Raw genomic sequence first — 20881 nt, forward strand, 5'->3', positions numbered from 1 at the left:
AGTTCCCAGCATCCACTACGGACTACGAGAAATAGAATTACCGGTGAGTAAATTCTTATTTATTCTTATTTAACACCACTGGACACCGTTTCTGCTGCTCTACCCAGGTTTATACAGGCCCCCCTGCCCAAAATGCTGCACTTCTGCAAGCCCCATGTGGCCGCGCCCTAAACGCCATTATACTGCACCACTGCAACCCACATCCCACCATTATGCTGCTGCACCCTGCACACCAATGTATTCTCACTACATATTTCAGATAACTTACACCAGTAACTGGAAAACAAACTTTATTTAACCAGAATAGTTTACTTTTTTCATGTTTTTTAATTTTACTTTTTTTGCATTCTGTAGATGTCCTATGAGAACTGAGTTTCTTTCTGGCTTCATCAGCCTGACTGTGAGGAGGAGTATCTGTGGCTGACGTCCTCACCGGACTACAGCAATAAACAGAAGAGGGAGGCTGCTTATACACAGATGGTGGACTACTCCAAGCCCCACCTTCTCTGCTGCTTCGGTGGCCTGGGTCCGTAAGAAGATCTCCAATCTACGGACAGTCTTTGTGAAGGAAAATCGCAAGGTGGAGGAGTCCAAGAGGTCAGGGGCCGGCGCAGACAACGTGTATGTGCCGCAGCTGTGGTACTTTAAAGATCTCAACTTCCTCCTGGAGAAAAGGTCTGCTCAGGAGTCCATGGTGGTGATGGCCGAGTTCGAGGAGGGAAGTCTGGACGAGGCCGAAGGGGTAAGTTGCCTTTTAAATAGTTTTACCTAATACATTCCTCCTGCCATGCCACAGCTCCCTCCCCATTGAAGAATGCATTATATTTTTCCCTGACCTCTTTTTTGCCCTTGTAGTGCCGCGTATAGTTGCTGCAGGTGGTCCCAAGGAAGAAATTGGCGCTGAAAAAAAAATCTATCCACTAAATATGTTTCTCTTTACCCTACAGACATCTGAAGAAGACCTCAGCCGGACCCCTGCACTCATCAACATCTCCTCTGAGGAACCTAGCTCTCCGCCGCGACCTACTGGGAAGAGGAAGCCGCGGAAAACAACATTTGTAGAGGACCCTCTCCTAGCAGAGGCACGTTTACAGCTGCTGCGTAAACCTGACGAGTTTGACGACTTTGCTGCGTATGTCATCAAAACAATGCGGAAGGTTTCTGTGCAGCAGCAGGTTGAGTGCCAGCGCTTGGTGTCGCAGGTGTTGTACGAAACACTATCAGGGCATCTGACACCGGAGTTGAGAGTCCATGGCCCTGAACCTAAAGCAACTGCTCCTCAATTCCCATTGTCATTTTGTTCACCACCACCCACCTACCCTACATCTACTACTCCCCATCCCAGCTATCATTCCGGATATCCGCAACCGCAGGCCCAATCCAACTACCCTTCCTCCACTTTCCATCCTCCTCAAACCCCTCCTCATCAAACCATCCACCCTTCCCATTTTCGTCAACCCCCAACCCCATCCACGCACCCTTCCCCCACTTTCCAATCTCCTCCTCAAACCTGCTACCCTTCCCAAGCCAGCCACACATCCACCGTCTCCTCCGCAATTATGACCTCCTTGATGTCACAGGGGGGACAAGTGGACGAGGAGGAGGAGACAAGTCTCTTTCAAATGTAGGGTAATTCTCAATTACTGGTGCCCTTGTTATACATACCAGCAGTCTGATATTACGGTGAGTGTCAACGCTTTCAGGCGGACAATGCACACATGCTGCTAGGGACTGGTTGATGGTACCGGGGACCCATCTTCCTGCCCCTAGCTGCATGTGTGCATTGAGCCCCTGGCTGCGGTGCCACTCAATACCGCAGTAGCAGAATGCACCACATCTGTAGGTATGTATAACATTCCTACTGCCCTGGTATATACTGTGATCGATCTGTTGCACTATGATATACGGCATTTTAGTAGCACCGCTTTCAGGTGGACAATGCACACATGCAGCTTGGGTCCGGTTGATGGTGCCGGGGAGCCTGAAGCTGGTCCTACCTGCATGTGTGCATAATGCCCCTGAAAGCGCTGCCACTCTAAAAACAATGCATATCATACTGCACAGTATATCATACAGCACTTATATATTGCTACAGATGTGCTGCATTTTGATAATACGGCGTTGGTTGGCACCGCAGCCAGGGGCACAATGCACACATGCACCGGGGACCCATCAACCTGCACCAAGTTGCATGTGTGCATTATGCCCCTGCCTGCGGTGCCACTCAACATTGTAGTATCAAAATGCACCACATCTGTTGCAATATATATATAGCATTTTTTTTTCCATTTTATACATGTAATGATGCACATGTGGTGCATCTTGAAAACGTAATATTTGCCGACATCTAGCCATGTCGGCCACATATGTCTTGAAATAAAAAGAACATATTTTTTCAAAGCAATTTCATGTGCTTCATCATGAAAACTTTATACTGTTTGCAAAAGTTCAGCCATGTTGGCTACATATTTAAAATAGTTATAGGCAGTTTTATACTTTTCTCAAATGGGAATGCTGACATTGATATATATAGCAACAGATGTGGTGCATTTTGATACTACAACGTTAAGTGGCACCGCAGGCAGGGGTACAATGCACACATGCAACTTGGTGCAGGTTGATGGAACATGGGACCCATCTTCCTACCCCAAGTTGCATGTGTGCATTGTGCCCCTGGCTGCGGTGCCACTCAATGCCGTAGTATCAAAATGTACCACATTAGTTGGTTATATATAGCATTTTTTTTTCTTTTAATACATGTAATGGTGCACATGTGCATCATGAAAACTTTATAATATTTGCTGACGTTGGCATGTTGACCATACAATTATGTCTTCAAATAAAAATAACATTTATTCAAAGCAATTTCATGTGCTTAATCATGAAAACTTTATACTGTTTGCAAAAGTTCAGCCATGTTGGTTGCATATTTAAAATAAAGTTATAGGCATTTTTATACTTTTCTCAAATGGGAATGCTGACCTTGAGATATATATATATATATATGGGTCCACCTTTGGAATACTTATTGTTATTGATTGAAGTGGTATTACATAAGAACTACTTCTTATTCAATAACTCATTTTTCTTGCAGCTCAAAGGTACGGCGATGGGGTCTAATATGGCCCCAGCCTACGCCAATATTTTCATGTACCATTATGAGCGATTACACATCATGGGTGATCCTGTATATTCGCGGTATATTAAGTTCTATGTACGTTTCATAGACGACTTATTCATGCTGTGGACTGGTGGCCAGCAGTTATTAGATGAATTTGTTGACAAACTTAACAACATATTGGGATCTATTAAATTCACCAGTGCCAGTAGTGATGTTGAGATCAATTATCTGGACGTCCTGGTGCGTATACAACAAGGGACATTAACGACCGGCATGTACCGGAAGCCCACTGACAAAAACTCTCTTTTGCTCGCATCAAGCTTCCATCCAGTAGCTTTAAAAAAAGGACTGCCTTATTCGCAGTTGGTCCGGGTCGCAAGGATAGTTTCCGATAGAGCCGCTTTACCTGAAGCTTTACACTCTATGGGTGATAAATTTGTTGAGAGGGGTTATGACGAGAAGGAAGTGAAGGATGCGATCACTCGTTGCTTGCAAATACCCCGGGAAGACCTGTTGAAACCCCAACAGAGGCAAAAGAACAACAGGATGGTATATACCAGCACATACTCCATTTCTTCAAACAAGGCTCGTCAATCTATCTTGAAACACTGGCATATTTTGCAGACCGACCCGGTGATGAAATATTACTGCGAAGAGACACCTTTATTTGGCTACCGCCGTAGCCATAATCTGAAAGAGGAGGTGACTTTTTCTGACATTAGCCCCAGAGTTGGCAGGGGCAATAGATGGCTGCAGCTACAAAAGGGTGCCTTTAAGTGCCATGGCTGTGTGAACTGCAGCTTTATGATGACAGGAAAGACATGCAGTCATTCTACTAAAGGAACAACATACCCGCTACGATTTCGGATGTCATGTGACACTAAATTTGTGACATACCTGATACTCTGTCCCTGTGGGAAAATTTATGTAGGGAAGACGATACGTATGCTGAAGGAGAGGATAGCGATGCACAGGTCCTCCATAAAAAAGGCGTATCAAAAAATGGATGGAAGCACGCCACCGGTGGCTAGGCATTTTGTGACTATGGGACACAAATTAGGTGAATTTAAATTTATGCCTATAGACCATGTACCACCTTTGAGAAGAGGAGGAGATAGACACAGACTGCTACTACAGCAAGAGTGCCGATGGATCTACATGCTTGATGCGATGGTCCCTAATGGACTTAATGAAGAATGCTCATTTGCTTCATTCTTGTAATGCTGGCACTGGTGATAGATTGGAGATCCCTATAATATTGTAGAATTGAGTATAGAGAGTTAGTGCTAGTACTTTGGGTCTAATCAGCAGATTGTTTCATTATCATTCTCCATTTTTTATTTTTCATTTATTTTTATGTGTATATGTTAACTCTGTCGATACTGTCTTGCATCGGGCTAAGTGATTACCGTTGTCCTTCTTTAATCATTGTAGTGGACGGTTCATAAATATATGGACCCGATACAGAACAGTATCGAGGAGTATTCACTGGGTTGGTTGCTGGTGAATATGATTAGGTTTTTATGATAAGTCTTGTGTATACTGTGGTGGATGCGACCAGCTGCAATGTGTCCCGGACACGCTCACTTTTGATTTTGACTTTGCTGCTCTGAACGGCTGGAGTCTGCGCCGCCGGTGGGACGCACGGTGCGGTTCACGGGTCCGGACTTCCGGTTAGGTGACACGTGCGTGTCGCGTGTCCGGACTTCCGGCCGGGTGGTTTGCTGGCGTGCGTTCCGGCTGCGGTGCTCCCCGGCCGGGCGGTGTGACGGGTCTGAACGGAAGGGAGTGGTGACGGTCACAGGTGTAGCAGGTAAGCTCCATTAAGTGTGTTTAAATAGAGCACACAAGTGAATAGATTTTTTGGCACTTTATACAGGCTTATTTTGCACATGGCACTATGGCACTTTGTAAGGCTATTCCCCTGATGAAGGATTAAGTCCGAAAAAGGCTGTTTGGGTGGTCTACTGTGTTTCCCTGTGCTGATCAAACGATGAGTATATGACGAGCCTTGTAACTTTATTCACGTTTATAATACAGCATTTCTTGACAAAAACTACAGTGTGCTGGTCCTGTCTATGTGATTGCGTGGACATGTGATGATATATTTACCTGCTTGACCGGACACCTGGACTATACCTCTGAGAGTGTCAGTGCGGCTTCCCGGATTCTCATTCTGTGATAATTATATATATATATATATATATATATATATATAGCAACAGATGTGGTGCATTGTGATACTACGGCGTTGAGTGGCACCGCAGGCAGGGGCACAATGCACACATGCAACTTGGTGCAGGTTGATGAAACCGGGGACCCATCAACCTGCACCAAGTTGCATATGTGCATTGTGCCCCTGCCAGCAGTGCCACTCAACGGTGTAGTATCACAATGCACCACATCTGTTGATATATATAGCATTTTGTTATAATTTCCGAATGCATGATGCATAATGAAACCTTTATTTTGTTGTTAAAAAGTTCAGCCATGTTGGCTACATATACAATTATGTCTGGAAATAAAAAGCATATATTTTTCTACTCAAATTCAGTTTGCCTAATAAAATATTTTGTTATACGACAAGCAATGTGTGGTGTAATTTTCTTACTTTGCAGTACTTTGATAATAGCCTTGCAGGTTTCAGGCATGATGTGTCCCAAAGCCTTTGCAGAGATATGGGTACCATGCTTCAGGTCCTCAAAGGTTTATATATCCCCCATATAGGCCAGCCCACTATTTAAATTTTTCTAAATCTGGCAGATAAATCTGGTGTGTTTTTGGGCAGCATGTGATGAGCCCGAATTCGATCATACGATACCAGTCGATTTCCGGTCGTAAGGGGCATGAGATAAATCTCAGGATTGTATGCGCATCGAATGCAGTAAAAATGCACTTTCGATGAGATTTGTCTCAAGGTGAGTTTCAAGGGAAATCGGGCCCCATCTCGCATTGAAAGCAATTGCACAAGTGTTTGGCCAGCATTATAGAAAGATTACAATGGAAAGAGATAAAATCTCCTCCCTAAGTACCTGGATGCCAAAGCACCGTCCTTAGTATCTCTGTACAGTATGTTCTATTAGTGTACTAATTAGCACGAACAGCTAATTAGTACCCTAATAGAACATACTGTACAGAGATACTAATTACGGTGATTTGGCATCCAGGAACTTAGGTAGGTGCTTTTTATCTATCTCCTTTATACATAGAACGATTAAATTTGCCACTCTACATTACAAGCTGTTCGTGATAATTAGTACACTAGTAGTGTACTAATTAGCACGAACAGCTTGTAATGTGGAGTGGCAAGTTTAATCTTTCTATGTATAATGGAGCTTTATTCTTTTTCATCCACTAGGGGTCACTGGAGTACTCTTGGGATATGGACTGTTCCACTGGAACTAGGCACTGAATAGTTAAACTTTGACTATATCTCCCCTCCATATTCCAGAGTACCTCAGTGTTTTTTCGGTGCTCACAGAGCAACTAGGCTTGTGGAAGTGGATCCACAATTATTGATTTTTTCTTTGATTATTTTTTGAAAACATCCCTTTCCCCCTTCCAAGAAGGCGAGGGACTGGGATAGGAAAGCTGCTGAAGCAGCTGTGGGTGTCGGACCTCTCTAGAAGAGCTCCCTCACTACCACGTGCAGGTCACCTGCAGTAAAAGGCTGACAGTGCTTACAGAGAAGCCCCGTCATTGCCCTCACCACAGGGTCCAGGTATGTTGAACGGGGCGGTCAGCTCACGCTGCCGCCCTGCTGTGTGGGATACTGTGTGTGTGTGGCCGCCGGCCGCCGCTTCCAGCGCCGCTGTTTATGATGTGTCCCCCGCCGCTCTGAGCCGCGCCGTCCACGTTGATTTATGCATAGGCCGCTCCACGGCTCTATGCAGCGCGCTCCCCGGCCCGGCTCCGTGTATAGAGAACGATACACGGAGCACGGGGGGGGGGGGGGCACACAAATGTGAGTAACTTTGATGCCACAGTGATGTTCCCTGCACACAGAAATGTCAGGGTCACTGGATAAAATCTCATGATTCAACTCTTGTTGATAAAAGAAGTATGTTTACTAGAATACAGCAGCGCTGCATATGTATTACAATAGGCTATTAAGTCTTGTTAAAAAGGATACATGTTGCTCATATATGTGCACATGAATGCAACGTAGTATGTTTATTAAATCTGCTTACATAATTATAAGTCTGCATATTTAACCATTTTTCCTGTTGTTTTTCCAGAATTTCCTGTATTACATTTCTCCTCCATTGAAGGCGCAGGGGTGTTAAGGGGAATTTGGAACCAGGCATATTGCTGACGTATACTGCACTTGGACAGATATATATTTGTAAAGACACCTTAGTGCTATTTACTGAGTCGCGCAAGTTGTGTTTTGTATTGTCTGTATAATGAGTAAGACACCAGCAAAGACTATTATTTTTATCATAACTGTTTATAATGATATTATCCCAAAGACTGCAAATCTGAATCATGGCTGTGGTCAGCCAAATACTGGCTTTGTTCACTGTTGTAAAGTAAGATGTGTTATACAATTGGTCAGCACATGGTGATTATAAAACAGTATCTGTGGAGCTCTGCAAGCATTGTGAGTTCAGGCTCACCTGCAGCAGCTTAGCTTAATTCGCTTAGCCACACCACAATTGGATACGCCCGATTTCATCTGATCGTGGAGGCTAAGCAGTGTTGGGCCTGGTTAGCCACCTGGGAATACAAGGTGCTGTAGGTATTTTTAAATCTACAGCCACACCACACTGGATTCGGGACCCATTAACTAAGCTGCGGTTAAGCAGCAGACTTCTCAGGTTTTTAAGCCTGTGAGTTGTCACATTTAGTTTCAGACTTCTAAGAATTATTATACTTCTGAATCAGGATATATCTGGATATATGTATATGGGTATATAATATATATATGTGTATGTATGCATATGTGAAATATATATATATTTACAAGGTCTGAGTATGTGTGAATATACATGGTTGTATATGTGTATATATGTGTGTGTATGTGTATATATATATTATGCTGACATTAAAAATCTTTTTTGGCAAGACTGCAGTGGCGCAATTGGTCGGCACACAGTGCTTATTAAACAGTATCTGTTGAGCACTGCAAACATTGTGAGGTCAGGCCTCACCTCCCTAGATCCCCAGTGGCCTAGTGGATAGGACACTGCCCTCCTAAACCAGGGATTGTGGGTTCAGGTACCATCTGGATTGCAAGTCACTACAGCAACCATTTCATCACCAGAGTTGATGTTTAAACAGCAGCTTTGCTTATTATTTTTACAGGTGGCTCTGTAGCCAAGTGGTTAGGCTTCCCGCCCACAGTGAACATTGTGATTGCATGGACACTGGTTCAGTTCCTGGTTTAACAGGTGTAATATATATATATATAATAATAAAAAAAAACATGGTGGGACACCATTTTTTTACGTTACTTCCTAGGTCTTTGCTGGAGGTTGCTGCCCTACAACACTCAGCCTCTGGGGGAGCCGGGGGGTTGTTAGGAATTTAATTTATTAATTGTTTTTGACAGCATATCTCTACAGGAAGATTCACTATTGCTGGAAACCACATGGTTTATACACAGATTACTTCCGTGGTGTACTTACTGGTCGGGGTACATGATCACTAAGTCTAATGCATAATCAAACAAGCAGCTTCGCTGCAGAGTCGGTCACAGTGTGTCGTACAAATTCGACTGCGCAGACAGACCCTTACCGGTCCTCTTTGGGGGGAATGCGGGCGCATGTACTGCCTGAGAGGGAAAAATTTACTGTTTCAGCTAGATTGTTGCGGTCGATTCGCCGCCAGCCCTCATAGCACCAGGCCAGTACGTCGGGTTCTCAGCGAAGGCTGAACAATTTCCAATGAGAGACAATTGCAATTATTGGGCGTTTAACTACCTATCGGAGTGTACCCTACACAGCAGTAGGGCTGTTGCTTCGCCCTGCTTTGGTAAGGGTTTGATGTAACAAGGCTGTAGTGGCAGGGCGCTCCAGTTCAGGTTTGCCCTAAATAAAGACCACCTTACACTTCTTGCTGCCTACAGCTTCTGTGAAGTTGGCAGTTGGTTCTTGCGTCTCAGCTTCGCTAGTGGCGCACAACGTCCACTTTGGCTACGTTCCAAACGAGAATAGATCGCAGACCGAGTGGGGGGGAAATTCTGATTTCCTACCATTGTCTACGCGAATTCGTGAATGATTCCGTCTCAACGATTTCAATTCCTAGGTATGATTCTCGATACGGTAAATCAAAGAATTTACCTACCCAGACAGAAGTACAGGTCATTCGTCATCTGGTACAATTAGTGCTCAAGCCTCGCACAGTCTCTGTTCATTTGTACATTCGCCTATTAGACACAATGGTGGCGGCTTTTGAAGCCCTTCAGTTCGGAAGACTTCACTCACGTCCTTTTTAACTGGATGTGCTCGCAATGGTTGGCTGTGGCCTAACGAGTACAGTGTCTGCCTGCAATGCATGCCAAAAACAATGGTAGGGCTCGCTTCTGCAGATTCACCGCAGGGTGATGTGGTCTCCAAGGGCCAGGGTGTCTCTACTCTGGTGGCTCAAGGTACAGAATCTAACCGCAGGAAACGGTTCGGCGCCTGGAATTGGATAATTCTCACGGCGGACGCGAGTCTGAGGTTGGGGAGCTGTAGTTCAAAATTTTCAGCTCCAGGGTCTCTGGGCGGATCACGAAAGATTGCTGTCTATAAATGTCCTGGAACTCCGGGCAATTTACAATGCGCTACGACAAGCAGTGCGCATGCTGCAGGCTCAGGCTGTTAAGGTGCAGTCAGACAATGCGACGGTGGTCGCATACATCAACAAACAAGGAGGAACGAAAAGCCACATGACAATACGGGAAGTAGCTCGAGTCCTCAATTGGGCCGAGGTGATTTTGTTGGCAGTATTCATTCCGGGAGTAGACAACTGGGAGGCGGATTATCTCAGCTGCCAGGATTTTTATCCAGGATGTGCATTAAATCCAGAAGTGTTTCACATGCTGGTCCAGAAGTAGGGTTACCCGCAAGTGGACCTGATGGCATCTCGCCACAATAATCAAACGCCCCAGTACGTGTCCAGAACGAGAGATCCAAAGGCAGTGGCGGTGGATGCTCTCACAGTCAGGTGGCCATACAGTCTAGTGTATCTGTTTCCACCGTTTCCGCTGCTCCCTCTATTGCTAAAACGGATCAAAAGAGAGTTCGTCACAGTCATACTAGTGGCGCCTCATTGGCCACGGAGAGCTTGGTTCTCGGATCTTCGCGGATTACTTGCAGACGATCCTTGGCCGCTCCCACTACGTCTGGACCTGTTACAACAGGGTCCGTTTCTTTACCCCGATTTAGCGCGTTGCTGTTGAGACCGCCCTCTTAAGAAGAGAGGGCATTCCAGAATCAGTCATTCCAACCATGTTACGAGCTAGAATGCCGGTTACGGCAGCTCATTATTACAGAATTTGGCGTGCCTATATAGGTTGGTGTGAAGCTCGCAAATTTCCGACATCTTCTTTTAAGTTATCCCGTCTTTTGTTATTTCTACAGACGGGGTTAGATGGAGGTCTACGTCTATCCACACTAAAAGTGCAGATATCTGCTTTGTCAATCTACTTTCAAAGACGATTGGCTCTTTTGCCATCAGTACACACCTTTATGCAGGGTGTCCTCAGAGTACAGCCTCCATTCATTCCACCTACAGCGCCATGGGACTTGAATCTGGTTTTAGATTTCATTTTGAACCCTTACAACAAGTGGATATTAAATTTCTCACTTTGAAAACTATTTTTCTTCTAGCCTTGGCTTCGGCAAGGCGGGTTTCAGATTTGGGTGCCTTGTCATGCAAGCCACCATATTTGGTGTTTCATGATGACAGAGCGGAACTTTGGACGAATCCCGCTTTCTTACCAAAGGTAGTGTCATCTTTTCACATCAACCAACCAATAGTAGTTCCTGTGTTATCAGGACATTCTGAAACTCTGGATGTGGTACGCGCTTTACGCGTTTGTGTCTCGAACGTCCACAGTTCGTAAGACGGATACGTTGTTTGTTCTCTATGATGCTGCCAAGAGGGGTTGGCCAGCCTCTAAGCAGACCTTATCCAGATGGATAAAACTGACCATACGTCAGGCTTATCTTCAGGCTAGGTTACAGCCACCTACTTCGGTAACAGCTCATTCCACACGTTCTGTGGGAACTTCATGGGCAGCTGGTCGGGGAGTTTCTATGACACAGCTTTGCCGGGCGGCTACATGGTCGTCAGTGCACACGTTTGTGCGCTTTTATAAGTTTGATACTTTTGCGGCATCAGCATCTAGCTTTGGCCGTTTAGTGTTACAGGTGCCAAATAGCTCTCCCGCCCACGGGGGAAACTTTGGTACGTCCCAAGAGTACTCCAGTGACCCCTAGTGGATGAAAAAGAAAATAGGATTTTGGTACTTACCAGATAAATCCTTTTCTTTGAATCCATAGGGGGCACTGGTAAGTGCAGGGAATATTATGGTAACACACTCTTACCGACTGTTTAAAATTAGAAATTTTGTCGGGTTGGTGTCAACTGTTAGTTGTCATTTTTTGTTTGTGTTAACTTTATTGTTGTCCGTTGGTTATATGTATGTCTCCATTGTCAACCTCTATAGCTCCAGTTCGGCTCAGTAAAAAAACACTGAGGTACTCTGGAATATGGAGGGGAGATATAGTCAAAGTTTAACTATTCAGTGCCTAGTTCCAGTGGAACCGTCCATATCCCAAGAGTACTCCAGTGCCCCCTATGGATTCAAAGAAAAGGATTTATCTGGTAAGTACCAAAATCCTATTATCTCTCTCCGTTATCATACTATATAGAGATACTAAGGATGGTGATTTGGCATCCAGGAACTTAGGGAGGAGCTTTTATCTCTCTCCATTACACTTAGATTACAATGGAAAGAGATAAAAGCTCCTCCCTAAGTTCGTGAATGCCAAATCACTGTCCTTAGTGTCTCTGTACAGCATTTTAGAGTACTAATTAGCACGAACAGCTAATTACTACCCTAATAGAACATACTGTACCGAGATACTAATTACGATGATTTGGCATCCAGGATATTTGGATACTCTGTTACAAGCTGTTCGTGCTAATTAGTACACTACTAGTGTACTAATTAGCACGAACATTTTGTAACGTAGAGTGGCAAGTTTAATCTTTCTATGTATAATGGAGAGAGAGAAAAGCTCCTCCCTAATATCCTAGATGCCAAATCATCGTAATTAGTATCTCGGTACAGTATGTTCTATTAGGGTACTAATTAGCTGTTTGTGCTAATTAGTACTCTAATAGAAACTGTACTAATTAGCATGAACAGCTTGTAACGTAGAGTGGCAAGTTTAATCTTTCTATGTATAATGCAGAGAGACAAAAGTTCCTCATAAGTTCCTGGATGCCAAATCACTGTCCTTAGTATCTCTGTGCAGTATGTTCTATTAGGGTACTAATTAGCTGTTCGTGCTAATTAGTTCTCTAATAGAAAATACTGGACAGAGATACTAAGGACAGTGATTTGTCATCCAGGAACTTAGTGGCAGCTTTTATCTCTCTCTCTACTATACTTAGAAAGATTACAATTGAGAGAGGTAAAAGCTCCTCCCTAAGTTCATGGATGCCAAATCACCTTTCTTAGTATCTCTGTACAGTATGTTCTATTAGTGTACTAATTAGCACGAACAGCTTATAACGTACAACACAGATTCTCACAACACAGATTCTCTAATGCCGACGATCTACAGTACTGTGTTGCTTGAACAGTTGCGTCAGAATACACTAATTTATATTTACTGGTTTGTCTATAGGTGCTCATTACCGCTGTGTATTTTAGATAGCAAATGAGTCACTCCTGCAGATTTACCCTGATTTGTGTGAAACCTGTGTGCATCCTTCCTTTGAATGTTTTACAGTGGATTACACAGAAAAAAAAAAAATAATAAAGTGAATGTCACGGGAACAAAAAAAAAAAAAAAAAGATTGGCACTTTGGGAATCGAACCCAGGACTCTCAGCATGGCAGACAGGAGCCTTCATCGTTAGCCCACAACACTGCATGGAAGATTCTTAAGTTCATGTGTAAAAGTACTGCAAAGAGCGATTCCTTCCCATTGGTGTTCGTTTATGCCGTTAGGGGACTCAGACGCTCATTTCGTGCACCATACATACTGTAAAGTCAATGAGCTACATTATTCCTTTCACACATTAGTTGCGTCTGCATACACAAGTGTTCACACATTAGTTGCGTCTGCATACACAAGTGTTTTATCACGTTCGTTTGCATCTGAATAAACTATTTTTTTTCTCTGTCCGTCGGACCATTGGTCACCATCTGTGTGTACACTGAGGTACAGGACTGTATATTAACATTACAGTCGTCACTGACCATTTGCCAGAGCTTGTACTATAGATCAATCCGCCGCTATTCAAACTTAAGTACTGGATTAGTGAAGCATTAGCCACCCAGTGGTGGAGATGTGTATTGCATGCTGAGTATCTAGTCGTGCCTCAATGCGCCTGTCCGTGATTAAACTCAGCAACCTAAGCTATCGCCTAGGCGTGACTAAACCTCTGTCTAGGCGTAGAAACAATCAAGATAACGGAGGACCCATCTGTATTAGTGTGGGGACATGGTGAGAGGGGGTGTGGAGGTGAGTGGCTGGGGACAGGTTTCAGTGAGGGAACACTGGTAAGCGGGTGTGGATGTGAGTGGCTGGAGACAAGTATCAGTGGGGGGACATGGAGTAAGGGGTGTGAGTGGCTGGGAACAGGTATCAGTGAGGGGACAAGGGAGTAGGGGTGTGAAAGGCTGGGGACAGAAAAGCAGCACATCTGTGAGATGCAGGGAGGTTGCCAGGCCTGCTAGTCAGCAGGCTGCTACTAGCGGGAGAATAAGATCTGCAGCTTGTCAGAAAGCATAGCACAGTTACCAGCTCTGCAGGTCATCACTTCATGTGCTCTGCACAACACAGGTGACCCACATCTTGTCACCTGCCGGGTTCTGTTGAACCTGCTGCAGCGCGCGATGGGATACTGCGCAGCTCAGAGGAAGAGGGAGACTGGAGGTAGGGGAAAATCCTGTACACACTTATCCAATACACATATATATTTTCATACTCATGCCATCCCTATTCCCCTCCCATCCTACTCCCCCCCCCCCCCCCCCAACACACACACACACACACACACACACACACACACACACACACACACACACACACACACACTCTCCTCTGTCTTCCTTCTCTTTTTCTTCACCTCTATCCATTCTGCTCATTGTGCTTTTGTGCTGTTTTAGTTTAGTCCTCCGTTCTCCCCACTTCCAGTTTCTCTACATCTGAGGTGCACAGTATCCCCCATCGCATGACACCCTGCGATACAGCGCTACTTTTTCACCCCCACCTTACTCCCAAGGTGAGAGCAAGTAAATTATTTTTGATAAATCTGACCTGCTGTAGCGCTTATCTTCTTCCTGTGCTGGCCGCATTTGTTGCCATGGTTGGAGCTTTGTGATAAGGGCACCACGAACAGAGGACGGGGAGAGAGGAGCGGAGAGCAATCTTCCCCTCCGCACCAGCTGTACATGATCGGCACTGACTGCAGCATACAGGCCCCTGAGCGCGGTTGTCACTGTGGGCTGCCCTGGGAGTGGGACAGTTCCTCCTCTGCAGCCCTGCATGTGATGCGGCCATACAACAGGTAATGCCGCGGCTGTGTACTCCGGCGCGGGGCGGGGGGGCACTATCGGCCACCATTTATGTAAGCCCGGTGGTGAGGGGGTGGCTAACGGTTGTAGCAAAAGAGGAGGGGTGTACTATCAACTCTCATTGGTGTAAGCTCGGCAGGGTGGGGGCGCGTGCGGTAGCCAGCCTGGAAAGGGAGGTGGTTTGGGGACGGGTTGCCACTCCAGCCCTGCCCACTGTCTAATCACAGCAACATTAGTGACAGGGGCGTGCTTTCATATGCGCTGAAAGCACGCCCCTGTCAAAGCAGCACTTACAGTGGGTGCCGCTTACAGGGATTTTTTCAATGGACTTTTACTGCCCGATGCTTGGGGGCCCCCCGCTTTTGCCTCTTTCACACTGACAGCAGGAGGCACCGAGAGCGGTGCGTCCGAAACACGTTTAAAACTTTTTTTTTAACACAATAAAAATGATTAAAATAATATAAAGGATAAAGATACTTATGACACAGTATATGTGTCATAAGTATCTTCTTTGTATTATTTTAATCATTAATGACAGGGGAGGCACTGCCTCCCCTGACTGCACGTCCCTGTTCTCAACATATTTTGCCTTTCAGTAGGATAGATTTACTATACTACACCAAAGGACTAATACAGTGGTTCCCAAACCTTTGAGTCACTGCGCCCTAGAGTATCAGAATTTTATGCAGCGTGGTACACTGGTATTCCACAGGGAATAACATCTGGGTGTAGAGTTGGATCTTGATCCGAGGCACCAACAGGCTAAAGCTTTGACTGTTACCAGGATGCACTTCACCGCCTCCACTATAGCCCCGCCTCCAGGCACTGGAGCTCAGTTTATAAGTTGGTGCCTGCAGTGCAGGTCATTAGCAGGTGGGGCTGCGCTAGGCAGCCCTGAAAAGAGCTTTTGTTTTTTTTAGAAGACTATGTCTTTATGACAGGCTGTCCTCCGGCTTCATCACCTCACCTCCCTCAGCGGCGCTGCATACTCCCGCGGCATGGTTCTCAAGTACTTTCAGCAGAGACACACCGGTTTTCTTCAGGCACAACACCGCTGTTATTCTCGAGGATCGCGTTGCTGCACTTGAAGGGGGGGGGGGTAAGGTAAATCGCGATCCGGTCACGGTCCCAGGAGACGGACCGCACCGCTGGCGTGGGTACTGTGTCGCACAAGGACCCCACTATATCCACCAGGGCAAGGAGCACAGGTCGGATATATTAAAATCCATTTACAAAAGGCTCCACAATACCCGGTGGTGAAGTCCAGCAGAGGGGATAAGGTGCTGATCTGTAGCCCCTCCCCCAGCTCCGTGTGCCATCTACTGCTGCTGTTCCCACCCTGGAGCTGGATATCTCTCTCCCTCACTCCCTGAAGAGATTTTGGCTCTATTACATAGCTGGGCTGATCTTCGGGACTGCTGGGCACTGTCTCCTCTATAAAGCCGCCTGTATCATCATTGTTTACAGACCCTTAAGTATTCTACATGTCATTTTAGACAGTGTAGTTAAGACAAGTGTACTGCTATCTGAATATTTAGCACAAGTATTCTGTGATATACATCCACTGATTACTGCGCATTGTTATATCTGTATACATGCATACCTATATGTAATTACTAGTCCAGTGCAGTTTTATTGTTATATGTGATCATTCCTGCATTGTACCTGTGACTGAGTGTGTCTATAGCTGATGTGTGGATTCTACTCTCGTGTATCACACGTTTGCTATCGCTATATTCTGTACCCTGGGGAACTACAGTAGGTGCGTCAGGGTCTCATATAGTATATAGTGCTACACAGGGTATACTGTTTGTATTTCTCACTGTGTTTTTCAGTCACCCCACACCACTTATATCCTCTGTTTGTGCTCGGTATTTACTGTCACAAAACACAGGGGATTATTTGCTGTTTTTTTTTATTTTGCGCTTTTCTGACTATATTGTACTATTACATCCTAAGGCTACATCCCATATGATGTCTGCTACACAGGGCGGGACATCCGTGGACGCTCCGCTATCATGCAGTGCTGTCATCACGGATTCACCAGTGGGGGAAGTGTTAGCTGCTGGTCCAGGCGCTGGGGGTCATACATCTCCCAGTCCGTCTGTGGCACCTGTGGTCAATCAAGACCCACCTTGGGCAACTTTTTCAAATATGCTGACTATGCTTGTAACGCGTCTCACGCCCCCTGTGGGGCCTCCTGTGTCATTACAGCCACATATTGTCCCTGTAGTTAATCCGCCATGGGCGGATATTTTGTCTACCCAGTTACAGCATTTAATTTAGACTTTGATTAGACAAAAGTCCACCTCACGTCCCTCTGGGGCCAAGGGGTCATCTAAGCGGGCCATTTCTTCCTCACAATTCACTAATATTTTGGATAATTCTTCCGATGAAGATGGGGAATATACTGATCCGACACTGATACAGTTGCTTCTGATGAGGAATCTGCAACCCAGGTTGATGTTCCTGACCTTGTGGAGGCTATCAAGCTGATTCTCCAAATTAAACCAGAGTGATACAAGTGTGTAATCAACAGCAGCTGGTTAGGGGGAGGTCAGACCCCCTAAGGATATAAATATAAAAACAGAAAGGAACCAGCACTGGCTGTATATGTAAAATCAAATATCTAGGACGGTTTGCTTCATAAAAAATACAATTTATTACATATACTGTATATACACAATAAATAAAAAACACTTGTAATAAAAAAGTGCAAATTGCAGGAGGGTATGTATGAAAAAGTCTCCCAAAGGATCTCTAGAAAGTCCACTCATAAATTAATGCACAGTGAACAGCAAATTGGTAGGCTAGTACACTTTCAGTTGAATGCAGTCACTAAAAGTGATGAAGTGTTTACCAGATGGAATTGGAGAAATGGTCCCTGTATGGTTGCACCAGCCTTAGGGGAAGTCCATTTCAGTGGCTGTAGGGATTATTGCTGTGATCAGAATGCAAATGATGAAACAAGTGTCCAAAAGGTGCCAATCTGAGTGCCAGACATTCCAATACTGTGCAAAGGTGTGGAGTGGGATCCGTGGAGAAATAATGAAGCTCAATGCGTTTCACTGGTAAATATGAGCCCAGCTTCCTCAGGAGCAACTTTTGTATCCAGATCACAGCAATATCCCTACAGCCACTGAAATGGACTTCTCCTAAGGCTGCATTCAATTGAAAGTGTCCTAGCCTACCAATTTGCTGTTCACTGTGCATTAATTTATGAGTGGACTTTCTAGAGATCCTATGGGAGACTTTTTCATACATACCCACCTGCAATTTGCACTTTTTTATTACTAGTGTTTTTTAATTTTCTCTTGCGTCCTAGAGGATGCTGGGGACTCTGTAAGGACCATGGGGTATAGACGGGCTCCGCAGGAGACATGGGCACTATAAAGAACTTTAGAATGGGTGTGCACTGGCTCCTCCCTCTATGCCGCTCCTCCAGACCTCAGTTAGATCCTGTGCCCAGAGGAGACTGGGTGCATTACAGGGAGCTCTCCTGAGCTTCTCTGTAAAAAAGAATTTTGTTAGGTTTTTTATTTTCATGGAGCACTGCTGGCAACAGGCTTCCTGCATCGTGGGACTGAGGGGAGAGAAGCAGACCTTCTTAACTGATAGACTCTGCTTCTTAGGCTACTGGACACCATTAGCTCCAGAGGGAGTCGGAACGCAGGTCTCCCCTCGCCGTTCGTCCCAGAGCCGCGCCGCCATCCTCACAGCCGGAAGATAGAAGCCGGGTGAGTATAAGAAGAAAGAAGACTTCAAAGGCGGCAGAAGACTTCAGATCTTCTCTGAGGTAACGCGCCATTGCTCCCACACACAACACACACACGGCAGGCAGTGATGGGTGCAGGGCGCGGGGCGCCCTGGGCAGCAATTTTAAACCTCTAGGACTGGCTAAAATGAATATATAGGCTCCGAGGGCTGTATATAGTAAATCCCCCGCCAGTATTTAAAAAAAAATCAAACGGGACCGAAGCCCGCCGTTGAGGGGGCGGAGCTTGATCCCTCAGCACTAACCAGCGCCATTTTCTCCACAGACACTGCAGAGAAGCTGGCTCCCCGGACTCTCCCCTGCTCAACACTGTGACACAGGGCAGAAAAGAGGGGGGCAGGGGGCACTTGTAAGGCGCAGTGGGTGTATTATATGCACATAATTATATAAAAGCGCTATTTATCTGGGAATTGGTTTTTCCAGTGTCAGTTGGCGCTGGGCGTGTGCTGGCATACTCTCTCTCTGTCTCTCCAAAGGGCCTTATTGGGGATCTGTCTCCATATAAATATCCCTGTGTGTGTGGGGGTGTCGGTACGAGTGTGTCGGCATGTCTGAAGCGGAAGGCTCTTCTAAGGAGGAGGTCGAGCAGATGATTGTGGTGTCTCCGTCGGCAATTTGGTTGGACATGTGGAATGTTTTAAATGCAAATGTGACTTTATTACATAAAAGGATGGACAAAGTAGAGTCCAGGGAAAAAGCAGGGAGTCAATCTATGGCTTTGACTGTGTCACAGGGCCCTTCAGGGTCTCAAAAAGTCCCCTATCCCAAATAGCAGACACTGATACCGACACGGATTCTAACTCGTGTCGACTACGATGATGCAAGGTTACACCCAAGGGTGGCAAAAAGTATTCATTATATGATTATTGCAATAAAAGATGTTTTGCATATCACAGAGGACCCCTCTGTCCCTGACACGAGGGTACACATGTTTAAGGAAAAGAAACCTGAGGTGACATTTCCCCCATCTCATGAGCTGAACGCATTATTTGAAAAAGCTTGGGAAACTCCAGACAAAAAACTGCAGATTCCCAAAAGAATTCTTATGGCGTATCCTTTCCTGGCACAGGACAGGGTACGGTGGGAATACTCGCCCAGGGTGGACAAGGCTTTGACGCGTTTATCCAAGAAGGGGGCGCTACCATCTCCAGACATGGCAGCCCTCAAGGATCCTGCTGATCGCAGACCGGAAACGACTTTAAAATCAATTTATACACATACGGGTGCTTTGCTCAGACCGGCAATAGCATCGGCATGGGTTTGTAGCTCGGTAGCAGCTTGGACAGATACCTTGTCAGCTGATATCGATACCCTAGATAAGGATACTATTTTATTGACCTTAGGTCACATCAAAGACGCAGTCTTATATATGAGGGACGCTCAAAGAGACATCGGCCTACTAGGTTCAAGGGCAAACGCCATGGCGATTTCTGCTAGGCGAGCACTGTGGACCCGCCAGTGGACGGGTGATGCCGACTCAGAGTCATATGGAAGTTTTACCTTACAAGGGTGAGGTTTTATTTGGGGAAGGTCTCGCGGACCTGGTTTCCACAGCTAACGTGGGTAAATCTACTTTTTTGCCTTATGTTCCCCCACAGCAAAAGAAAACGCCACAGTATCAGATGCAGTCCTTTCGGTCGCGTAAGTCCTGAAGAGGTCGGGGCTCTTCCTTCCTCGCCAGAGGTAAGGGTAGAGGGAAATGAATGCCTGCTACGGGCCAGTTCCCAGGAACAGAAGTCCTCCCCGGCTTCTACTAAATCCACCGCATGACGCTGGAGCTCCACTGAGAGAGTCTGCTCCGGTGGGGGCACGTCTTCGACTCTTCAGCCACGTCTCGGTTCAGTCGGACGTGAATCCTTGGGCGATGGAAATTGTATCCCAAGGCTACAAGCTGGAATTCGAAGAGGTGCCTCCCCGCCGATTCTTCAAAACGGCTTTACCAACGTTTCCCCCAGAGAGGGAGATAGTTTTAGCTGCAATTCAAAAGCTATGTCTACAGCAGGTGATTATCAAGGTTCCCTTAATACAACAGGGAAAAGGGTACTATTCAACCCTATTTGTGGTCCCGAAACCGGATGGCTCGGTCAGACCCATTCTAAACTTAAAATCCCTGAACCTTTACTTAAAAAGGTTCAAGTTCAAGATGGAATCTCTCAAGGCAGTGAACTCCAGCTTGGAAGGGGGGGATTTTATGGTGTCACTAGACATAAAGGATGCATACCGTCATGTCCCCATTTATC

General features: G+C 45.7%; 2 protein-coding genes across 2 annotated transcripts in view; both read left to right on the top strand.

The window, feature by feature from the left end:
- SNX30 (sorting nexin family member 30) overlaps positions 1-20881 on the top strand; it is a 406405-nt gene that overhangs the window by 141170 nt on the left and 244354 nt on the right. The window lies entirely within an intron of this gene.
- Positions 363-1964, top strand: LOC134933081 (uncharacterized). Its single transcript, XM_063928066.1, has 2 exons — positions 363-742; positions 948-1964. Exons 1-2 carry the CDS (start codon positions 692-694, stop codon positions 1626-1628), a joined length of 732 nt encoding a protein of 243 aa, XP_063784136.1. The 5' UTR covers positions 363-691; the 3' UTR covers positions 1629-1964.

Source organism: Pseudophryne corroboree, chromosome 1, assembly GCF_028390025.1.
Source record: "Pseudophryne corroboree isolate aPseCor3 chromosome 1, aPseCor3.hap2, whole genome shotgun sequence".
Classification (NCBI taxonomy): domain Eukaryota; kingdom Metazoa; phylum Chordata; class Amphibia; order Anura; family Myobatrachidae; genus Pseudophryne; species Pseudophryne corroboree.